The 11779-nt window shown below is 39.4% G+C and overlaps 1 protein-coding gene across 1 annotated transcript; it reads left to right on the forward strand.

The window, feature by feature from the left end:
* The first annotated feature begins 10037 nt into the window (after positions 1 to 10037).
* Positions 10038 to 11039, forward strand: LOC128520195 (aerolysin-like protein). The gene has a single exon (XM_053494313.1). It carries the CDS (start codon positions 10047 to 10049, stop codon positions 11037 to 11039), a length of 993 nt encoding a protein of 330 aa, XP_053350288.1. The 5' UTR covers positions 10038 to 10046.
* The last annotated feature ends 740 nt before the right edge of the window (positions 11040 to 11779 follow it).

Here is an 11779-nt window from a genome sequence, read left to right on the forward strand (position 1 = left end):
GTAGTTTCTTTTTTTCTGTGCATAAGAATTGCATTTCAATTAATGTTTCATGGTGCTCCAGATGGCCAGTCCTTCACTGGTCAAGACTTTTAAGACAATCTACCAGGTTTGTTTATTCTCCAGAGAAAGAATAATACGACTTTCCATACAGTAAATAAAAAGAAAAGTATCAAATCCAACTATTAAGTCTAATTTAATTTATTTTATTAATCATTTTTATTTTTTTCCAATATATTGTGTTTTGCGGGGAAACGTGAGCAGAGACGTGAGACACGTTTTTTAGGACCGTACGAAATGGTGAATGTACCTATTCTTGCATTGTCTTGTGATGTGACTTCTAATAGTGAAGATGTAGAGTGATAATCCGACACACGTACTAGGAGCGTGCTAGGTTTAAAAACTGAGATTCTAGCTGATTTGGATTTTCCTCTATTTCATCATCTGACTCTCAGGAGTGTGATATCAAAGAGTTGATTAGAGCATTTGAAACAAAACCAAAAAAGGCATGAAGAGCATTCCCCATGGACTCCTGTAAACAGTTAAAATAACATTCTGCTGATGATTTTTTTTTTAAGGGAAAAAAGCTATCCAAACCTACGTGGCACTATGTGAAAAAAGTTATTTGTCCCAAAAGTTACTTCCCAGAGCACAATGGCGACTCATTCATGAGCTCATAAAAGAACTCAAGACAACATCTAAAGAACTGCAGTTTAAGACCTCAGTTAAATAGGTGGTTCATGCTTGATGCTTCAATGTGGCTGAATTAAAAAAAATTCTGCAAAGAAGAGTCTGCCTAAATTCCTCCAGAGCAATGTTATCGGTTATTGCAAACGCTTCATTGCAGTTGTTGCTGCCAAGGGTTGCAAAACCAGTCATTAGGTCCTTTTTCATGGCTGCAAACTGAGGCAAGTTAAGGTGAAGTGCCATGTTTTGTCATGAAAAGTTGATATTTTGTTATTTAAGGCTGTTTTGGGGGTTTAATTAACATTGTCAAATCATATTAATGAAATGCATTCCAAAAGTCACTTCTTTTAAAAACAATTAATTCTGACCCGTTTTTTTTGTGTGAGCTTTTGTGCTTTATTGTGCTTCAGTACTGAAATAAAAAGCATGTCAATAATTCATGATTAAATTGCCAAAAAGAACAAACATGTCTTCTTAGATATTCCAATGACAGTTTAAAGAACTTAACCTATGTGAAAAGCATATGTAATATCCCTTTATCTAACAAAAACCTGTACAGGCAAACAATGACCTTTAATTGAAAGTGTATTGTATAGTCCAACACCGCCTTTTTCTGAATTTTTCCGCAGAATCTAGTCACTGCCGTTGCCACCAAGAACAAACATGCCTTCTTAGATATTTCAATGACAGTTTAAAACATTTAACCTTTGGGAAATAAATATAATAAGGCTTTCATCTAACAGGAACTGTACAGGCAAACACTCACCTTTCGTTGGAAGTGTAATGTATGGTTCAAGAACAGATAGTGTCTTCTGAATTCTTCTGTAGAATCCAGTCACTGCCTTTGGCAACTAGAACAAACATTCCTTCTTAGAAATTTTAGTGACAGTTGATGTGTAATATATGTAATATGCCTTTTAGCTAAGACATTATGGGATCCCCGCACCTTTCTTTGGAAGTATAATGTAAGGTCCAATACTGCCAACATTCTTATGCATTTTGTCCTCTGAATCAATTAACTGTAATGTTGTGTTTCAGTCCTACCCAAATTCCTCCAATTTGTCTCCTTATAAATTAAGTGTAGAAACACCTACATTTAAAGTAATTTTATAAACATTGCAAATAATCCATGGTTTTACGATTTGAATATCACTTAACTACAAAGAGAGTTGAAAGTATTATACATCTCACTGTTTTTCTAAAGCGCATTTATAAAAGTCAAAGCTGACCTACGTTCTGTAAAGCTGAAAGAAATTTAACACTTAAAAGAGCACAATGACATGACAGCATATTCATTATTAAATGACTGAGGAGACACCTGACATTAAAAAATTCTCAAGAGTCCAAGTTGATCTTCCTCTTAAATGTATGATCGTCCACAATCTATAGGAAGTTACTGAAAAATGTACATCACCCTTGTTTATAATCATGACTGTAAAATGGTTAGCAGTAATTAATTAGCACATTTGAAGAACCCTGTCTGAATGGAATAATCATGTCACTGATGTTCTGTAGAGACAGACCATGTAGTGCCTTAAAAACAAACAGTGAAATTAAAATCATTGCCATAATTGTCCAAAACTCAATGTAAAAAAATGCTTACTGTAAGTACTGTCTTCAGGCTCTCCAATCTGTGAAAGAGTGTGTGAAATGATTGTGGAATACTTTAAAAATAATGTTCCTCAATGTCAAATGTCAAAGGCTTTGCAAATCTCATCATCTCATCATCAAAAGATTCAGAGAAACTGGAGAAATCTCTGTGCAGAAGGGACATGGCCAAAGACATTTGTTGGATGGGCTCAGACAACACTCATTGGCATGATTGTGTCGTTGACATCATTAAATGGGCCCAGGAATACTTCCAGAGGTCACTGTTGGCAAACACAATCCACCTTCCTATGTGCAGATGCAAGATCCAAGATGGCGCCGGTTATCCAAGATGGCGCCGGTGAGGTCGACTGCCGTCACGACTGCTCCGACCACCTATTCTTTGTTTTTGTTCTTTAAGTTAGTTTACAGCGTTTTAAAACCGGCAACATTACCACCATGGGGTACATTAGTTATGATAGAGACACTCTTGTTTCTATTGGTATACAATGTACTCACAATTCGACGTTTTTAACTCCGGATCCGAGCTGGCCGAGTGAGATCCTGAGGGACAACAAAGGACGCGACGCGAAGCGGCGGCCTCGAGGGAAACGAGCCGGCGTCAGGAACAGGCTGAGAGCCCGTGCACACCGCACACCTCTGCCTAGCATCCTGCTCGCCAACGTCCAGTCACTGGAAAACAAGCTCGATGACCTCAGGGCCAGGGTAAAGTTCCAGAGAGACATTCGGGACTGCAATCTTCTCTGCTTCACTGAGACATGGCTGAACCCAGCGGTGCCGGACCACGCCATCCAGCCGGCCGAGTTCTTCTCGGTTCACAGCATGGACAGGACACGGGACTCGGGGAAGTCAAGGGGAGGCGGCGTGTGTTTAATGGTGAACAGCAGCTGGTGCACCAGCGCGAGCGTTGTTCCTCTCACACGCTCCTGCACACCCAACCTGGAACTACTGTCCATCATGTGTCGTCCTTTTTACCTTCCTCGGGAGTTTACATCGGTCATAATCAGCGCCGTTTATATTCCACCACAAGCGGACACGGACACTGCCTTATGCGAGCTGCATGAGGCACTCACACAGCAACAAACACAACACCGGGACGCTGCGCTTATTGTGGCGGGGGATTTTAACAGTGCCAACCTCAAACGCGCAGCGCCGAACTTTTATCAGCACATCACCTGCCCCACCAGGGGCGAAAGGACACTGGACCACTGCTACACAACGGTCAAGGACGGCTACAAGGCACAATCTTGTCCACCGTTTGGTAAATCCGACCACGCCGCCATCTTCCTCATGCCAAAATACAAACAAAGGCTGAAACAGGAAGTTCCGGTTCAGAGGGAGGTCGCGTGCTGGACGGACTAATCGGTGGCCGTGTTACAGGACGAACTCGATGACGCAGACTGGGACATGTTCAGAAACAGCTCCGATGGTGACGTCAGCGTGTTTACGGAAGCGGTTGTGGAATTCATTGGGAAACTAGCAGACGATACCGTAGAAAAAAAGACTATTAAAACGTTTCCCAACCAGAAGCCGTGGGTGGATAAAACCATCCGCGACGCTCTGAAATCTCGCACCGCTGCCTACAACACGGGACTCGCGTCGGGGGACATGGAACTATATAAGGCTGCGTCATACAGCGTCCGGAAGGCGGTGAAAGAGGCGAAGCAGCGATACGGGAGGAAACTAGAGTCACAACTCCAACAGAGTGACTCTAGGAGCCTGTGGCAGGGATTAAGAACAATAACGGATTATAAAGCACCAACATCCGGTATGATAAATGCAGACGTGACTCTGGCAGACGAGCTGAACACTTTCTATGGTCGCTTCAAGGCTGCAGCTAAAGACGCTAGCGATGCTAATGCTAGCGGCGCTCACGGCTGCAGACAGGAAGTCACTGCCAGCACCGGAAGCGCGTTCATCATCTCAGAGCATGACGTGAGGAGAGCCTTCAAGAGAGTGAACACCAGGAAAGCAGCAGGACCAGACGGCATCTCAGGCCGTATTCTCAGAGCCTGCGCAGACCAGCTAGCACCTGTGTTTACTGAGATATTCAACATCTCTTTATCTCAGTCGGTGATCCCCACATGCTTCAAAGAGTCCATCATTGTTCCTGTCCCAAAGAAACCTCATCCTGCTTCCCTCAATGATTATCGCCCTGTAGCCCTCACTTCAGTAGTGATGAAGTGCTTTGAACGCCTGGTCAGAGACTTCATCATCTCTTCACTACCAGACACACTAGGCCCACTACAGTTCGCTTATTGTACAAACCGTTCCACGGACGATGCAATCTCTCATCTCCTCCATACATCTCTCACTCACCTGGACACTCGGAGGGGGAATTATGTGAAAATGCTCTTCATCGACTACAGTTCTGCATTTAATACCATAATTCCCTCCACACTTACCACCAAGCTGGAGCACCTGGGACTCAGCTCATCAATGTGTCAGTGGATCTCCAATTTTCTGACTGGCAGACCACAGGCAGTAAGGATGGGCGGACATGTCTCAGCCTCCCTCACTCTCAGCACTGGAGCCCCCCAGGGTTGTGTTCTGAGCCTCCTGCTGTACTTTCTGTACACCCACGACTGCGTGGCCACTACCAGCTCCACCACCATCATCAAGTTCGCTGACGACACTGTTGTGGTGGGCCTGATCACGAACAACAATGAGACGGCCTACCTGGAGGAGGTTGATAATCTGGAGAACTGGTGCCAGAGAAACAATCTCCTCCTGAACGTCAGTAAGACAAAGGAGCTGATATACAAACTTTAGTACAAAGCAGGTGAGGAACTACCAGACCCCCGTCATCAACAGGAGCCCAGTGGAGAGAGTGGACAGCTTCAGATACCTCGGTGTTCACATCACGCAGGACCTGGCATGGTCCTGTCACATCAACACCGTGGTAAAAAAGGCCCGGCAGCGTCTCTACCACCTCAGACGCTTGAGAGACTTTACACTGCCCTCCAAGGTGCTCAGGAATTTCTACTCCTGCACCATAGAGAGCATCCTGACGGGAAATATCACGACCTGGTTCGGGAACAGCACCATGCAGGACAGACGAGCTCTACAGAGGGTGGTGCGATCAGCTGAGCGCATCATCCGCATCGAGCTCCCTGACCTGCACTCAATCTACAGCAAGCGGTGCTTGACCAAGGCCAGGAAGATCGTGAAGGACCTCAGTCACCCCAATAACGGACTGTTTACTCTGTTGCGGTCTGGGAAGCGATTCCGCTCCTTGAAGGCCAACACAGAGAGACTGAGGAGGAGCTTCTTCGCGCAGGCGATAAGGTCTCTCAACCACAACCACACCACTATGCAGAACTAACAATCTTTTCATCTTTTTCATAATTGATCAAATCCATCAATCTTCTTACATCCATGAACACTATGGACAATTACATGCTCACCTTCCTTCATATATACACTACATGTCGTACGTTTACATCCTGGACCATTGCACAAAGACACTTTAATAACTTTGCACACTCCCTTCACAACTACACTACATTTTACAGTTTTACGTTTACATCCTGGACCAGTGCACAAAGACACTTTAATAACCTCTGCACAAAGTCACTTTGTTCTATGCATATTTGCACACACAGCACAGTATATTTCAATTTGTACAGTAGATTTCTATTTTTGCACATCATATTTCTATTTCTATTTTTATTTTTAGTTCTATTTTTTTCCTAGCACATTTCTATTTTTATTATTTTTATTTTTAGTTCTATTTTTCCTAGTTTAATTTAATTTTTTATTTAATTTCTATCGTATTTCTTTTATTCATATTTATTTCTTATTTGTAAACTTTAATTCTCTTCTAGGGTCAATGGCAGCCGTATAATGCATTTCACTACATTTCGTACTGTGTATGTTTGTGTATGTGACAAATAAAATTTGAATTTGAATTTGAATTTGAAAACGGAGGCCATATGTAAACATGGTCCAGAATCGCCATGTCCTGTGGACCAAGGCTCATTTAAAATGAAATGTTTCAAAAAAAAAAAATCATCGTCTTCTATGTTCAGGCGAGTCCAAATTTGATTATCTTGTTGTAAATCATGGACGATGTGTCCTCTGGGCTAAAGAGGAAGGATACATTATAGGCAGCTTGCATTTCTTGCAGGCACTATGAATTCTAAAAGGTATACATTATAAAGGGTTTAGATCACGTTCATTTCAGGGAATGCCTTGTGTATTTCAGTAGGACAATGCAAAACCACACTCCTGCAATTATCTTGCCTGCAGTCCAGGTCTTTCTCCTATAAAGAACATTTGGCGCATCATTAAACAAAAAGTATGTCAAAGACGACCACAAACTCTCACAAGCTGGAAACCTATATCAGGTAAGAATGGAACCAAATTCCAACACCAAAACTCTCGAAACTCATAAGCTCAATGCCCAGATGCCTACAAACTGTGTTGAAAAGAAGAGCAGATGCTACACCATGGTAAATATGCCCCCGTCCCAACTTTTTTGAGACCTGAGGCAGACATTAAATTTGAAATGAGCTCATTTAGTGGATAAAAGTGTAAAATTCCTCAGTTGAAACATTCCTGTTCTCTATGTTCTATTGTAAATAAAATATTGGCTCAAAGATTTTTTGGAATTCAGGATGTAAGATTTAAAAAAGTGATTATACCTAATGACCAGGTTTTTCCATGAATTAATTTTTTTCTTCCCTAAGGACATGCACATATTCCAACATTTATCTCTTTCATTCTCCCATCAACAACACGAGACCTTGGAGAGAAATTGAGTTGAGTCTGAACAGAAATAAGTGTTGGGACAATGCATAAGCTTATCGAAACGATGCCATGGTGAATAATCAAAAGCAAAATACTACCCAACGCAATGTTAGAGGGTGTGACTTTTTGTCCCATTATTTTATTAGACCTTATAACTTTAATAAAACAATGTGTTTTCGGTGATGGTTTAAGGAAATTAACATCTGTAAGAGCCATATGTAAAGTGACTTCCACAGTAATTGCCAATGCTCACATATATAGTCCACCCTTTCCCTGAATAACCTTTTCTTTGGAAGTGTGTTGTAAAGTTTAACCCCACCCATTTTAAGTATTATAAATAAGCATGTCTAGCTTCTGTCCTTACACCGGCATCTTCCAGGAGACTTGTTTTAAAGGCACTTCTACTTCTAGCTACCTGCTTCTGACGACTTCCTTGTAAGTTTTCCTGCTATTCTTGATCCGATGATTGTCATGATGTCTGTTATTCAACGTCTATGTAGATTATTTCAATTTACATTAATCTTGCTCTTACTGTATGTAGTAATGCTTCATTTTAAGGTTCCATTAAGTAAAATTATTTATAGCACACTTCTAACTAAATGTTAAACTCTGAACATTTTCTTTTGTAGCATTTTCTATAACCATGCGTACGGTCTTTAATTGAGTAAATAAATAAATAATAACACCAGTAATGCAAATTATTGCAGCATAAGTGAAATAAAACACTGCTGCATTTAACCATAGTGAGTGAGTTACTTCTGAGGTCTGAATATAGACATGATAAATGCTAAATTTCAGTAATAAATATTTGCTAGGCATGAATAGTTAATCTCTAAACACAGCCCTTTTACAGTAACTTAAGCAACATAACATATACTGACTGTTTTATATATTTATTTATTTTATTTTTGTGTCATTGAAATTTGAAATTGTTTTGTCACTTGTAATCACTCAATTTTTTTTTTTACATGACCTAAAATAAACCTAAACCAGGGGAAATGTCCCTGGAAGACGAGTGTAATCACATGTCAAGAAAAATGCAAACTGGTTATTAAAATCAATCAGGGTGAAAAATCACGGGACTAGCTAGTCAGGCAAAGCGTTCTGTCACTCGCTCAATCAGATCAAGTAAAAAAAAGGTTCTCTGGCGAAACCATAGCAGGAAACAGTATTGCCAAAGCATGTCCGCTAATTTTAACAATTAAAAAAGAAAAGTAACTGTAAAGTTAAGAATGTAGAGATAAAAAAGAGAAAGGCAAGATTCAGATGTTAGCCATGCTCATATTGAACTGCATAAACTGTCATCTTGAATAAGCGAGGATAGTGCAATCTCTCTCTCTCTCTTTCTCTCTCTCTCTGTCTTTTGTGTCTGTACAATTGGATGCAGTAGTTTATGTGAATGCTAACAACTGTACCATTGCTCATACGTTTTCACCCCCAGGGCCAACAGGAGTCATAAGAGGACAGAGACTGAGGTAAACTGCAGAAATTCTAAAAAGACAAAAGGTGAGCAGAGCATAAACCATTAATAAAGATAAGAAGCATAGTAATTGTTGTGTGTGTGTGTGCGTGTGTGTGTGTGTGTCTGTGTGTGTGTGTGTGTGTGTGCGTGTGTGTGTGTGTGTGTGTGTGTGTGTGTGAGAGAGAGAGAGAGAGAGAGAGAGAGAGAGAGAGAGAGAGACAGGGGGAGAGAGAATATGATCTACCTTTTTTATTTAATTTTGTAAAGGTCTTCCTGTGGCCCTTATAAAGAAGAACATTTACAAATAAAAATAAATAAGCTACAAATAAAGTGACCGCCAGTTCACGTCACATAATGGTCTTTAACCGTTTTATGACAGGCCCTTCCTAATGGAATTGTATTTGACAGGACACCAGAGGTAGATACTCAGTGGGGGTAATTTCTCTTATTATTGCACCAAGAAATAACATTCAGAAGCTGTAGCTTTCCAGAGCGGTTTGGAGCGATTAAATGTGCACAATGTGCGCCTCAGTTGTTTGTGTCTTATTTATATGTTCTATTAATATTTTATGCATAAATTTACTGTTTTAAATCTGTGCATATTTTATTGTTTTACATGTAATGTACTGTTTATGTGATTGGTAAAATGTTCATGAAAGAAATCAATAAAATTAGGCAGAGGTTTGTGAGGATGCTGACCAGACAGGATAGAAAGAGCACAACAGCTTCAAATAACCCAAGTATAGGGCTGCACTGACGTGTCAAGGAGATTAATCATGGAAATTACATGAATATGTCGACTTCCATGCAATCTTTGCTTTCGTCCCTGCCATTGCCAGCACATGGTGGAATATCAAGGTTCATCGCCAAAAATTCCTATGTATGAAAACGTTAATTAGTTAAATTGATTTATTAATCCAAAAAAAATTTATAAATAAAAACATCTATAAGTCGTTTGCAAGGGAAATGTATTTAGTTAGATACAGTAGCAATATTAAACAATTTATTGCAATCTATTCATTCTTTTATGTTTTCTATTATTATTTGGTGTGAGGTTTTTATTGATTAGGTGCAATTTTAACATCTTTAAAAAAAAATTAAATTATGGTTACCAATAAGAATAGATTAGAATCACAACTTAGGTCTCATTTATGGCCTAAATCGTGCGATGACATAATTTTGCTGCGGCCATTTTGTTTAAAGATGGCCATACTGGTCTACCCAAAATATATATTGGTACTTTGGTACTATCTACCTTGTAGTGGTGTGAGATAGAAGTTACAAGTAATTTATTCATTTTAGTTAAGGTTAATTAACTTTATGTAAAGCATTTGCATATGTTATGAATGAATGACTGGTTTTATTCCAAAAGAACGTATTGGCCATTAGTAAGAATAAATTAATGATTTATCTATGATCTGAATCATAAAATAATATTGGCAGTAGCTTTTGATTATTTATTTTAAAAAAGAATAATTATTAAAAATAACCTTAATACAACTAATTGTCTGTTTTCTTTTTAAAGGTTAAGCTCAAGATAATGTCAGCCCTGGCAGATGTAGTTGCAGTTGGTGCGAATGGAGGAAACCCCTTTAATTTTAATGGCACTGAAAATGGATCCACATTGCAAAAGATCTGGGTGTGGCTCGGTGACTGGCAAGTGAAGGCCATAAAGGTCTGCCTTACTGATGGCCAGTCCAAGCAGTTTGGTGTACCTGCTGGGGATGTTAAAGAGTTTATATTTGAAGATGGAGAGCATTTCACCTCCCTTTCACTATGGGCAAATTCAAGGGGAACACGTCTGGGTGCCATCAAATTCAAGACAACTCACTCCAGGGAGTTCTATGTAAAGCAGAGAAGTGAAGGGTTGAACCAAGAAGTTCCAGTTGATGTTGCTTCTGGGATCTGCATGGGAATCACAGGGCGTTCAGGTTCAGATATTGATTGCTTCGGCTTCATATTCATTAACACGATCAAGTCTACTAAGCTTACAGATGTTGAGTATCCTACACTTAAGGAAGTGATACCCAAAGTGAATATCAGGGAAATCAAATCCATGACCTACCACAATGATACTTCTCTAACTCAAGAATACAAAGTTGAAACCTCCCAAAAAATAACACAGAAATCCTTCTGGTCAGTTACCGGAAAATTGGAGTTGACATACACTCTGGAAGTGAACGCAGGAATCCCACTGATTGCAAAGAAAAAATCAAACTATGTTTTCATACTTAGTGTTGATGGTACATATGCTTCAGAGATGAGTGAAGAGAGAATGGAGCTTTACTCATTTCCTGTTCAAGTCCTTCCAGGTAAAACCGTGGATGTGGACATCACACTTGGCCAGGCTCCAGTTGATCTCCCCTTCAAGGGCAAAGTCAAGATTACATGCCATAATGGTGGTGTGCTGGAATTTAAAACCAGTGGAACCTACAAAGGTGTCACTTACACTGCTGGAGATGTAACTGTGACTGAATCAGCCAAAAACCTCGGTGGGGCCTCAAAATCTGCAAAGTTTATTCTAAAAATGTAATGAAAATTTAATATAATGAATCTCACCTATTAGATCATTCAAATCAAAAATGTCTTCTTTGTTAGCTTGGCTTAAAGGATTGTTTCAATTATTACCTTCTAATAATCCTTATTGATATCCTCATTGATTATTTGATTTGATTTCTTTTTCAAAAGAATATTAAAATCTGTAAAGATTTCTATCAATAAAGTCAGTCTCAACATAAACACTCTACTGTTGTTTCAACTCATCTTTGCCTGTATATGAAAGCCTGTCTTTGTCCTTTCTGTTCTTTGTTGACTGTTCATATGGTGCTAAAGTACAGGAGTGTTACTTCTGAACAGAGGTGGGTAGAGTAGCCAAAAAATCTACTCAAGTAAAAGTATCTGTACTTCAAAATAAAAAGTATGGTGCAGTAAAACTCAACTAGAAGTAAAAAGTAGTAATCTGAAATATCACCCAAGTAAGTATTCGGTGAAAAGCCTCCTCAAGTACTGAGTAACTGTTTCATCACAATGTCTGATTAATTTTTTTTAGAAAGTATGTAAGCAGATAAAATCAATAAAATAAAAAAAATTAAACGAAAAAAAAAATGAAATATCTGTACAAAATATCAAATTAAGGAATAAGAAATACAAATGGCCCAATCTCAATATAAAACAATATAAAGCTTTTGAAATAAATACCTACTGTAGGTAACACATGGATGTTTGAACAGTGTAAACTATTTCCTGTGTAAGATATACTGTATGTTCAGTTGC

This window comes from Clarias gariepinus, chromosome 1 (genome assembly GCF_024256425.1).
Source record: "Clarias gariepinus isolate MV-2021 ecotype Netherlands chromosome 1, CGAR_prim_01v2, whole genome shotgun sequence".
Classification (NCBI taxonomy): Eukaryota; Metazoa; Chordata; class Actinopteri; order Siluriformes; family Clariidae; genus Clarias; species Clarias gariepinus.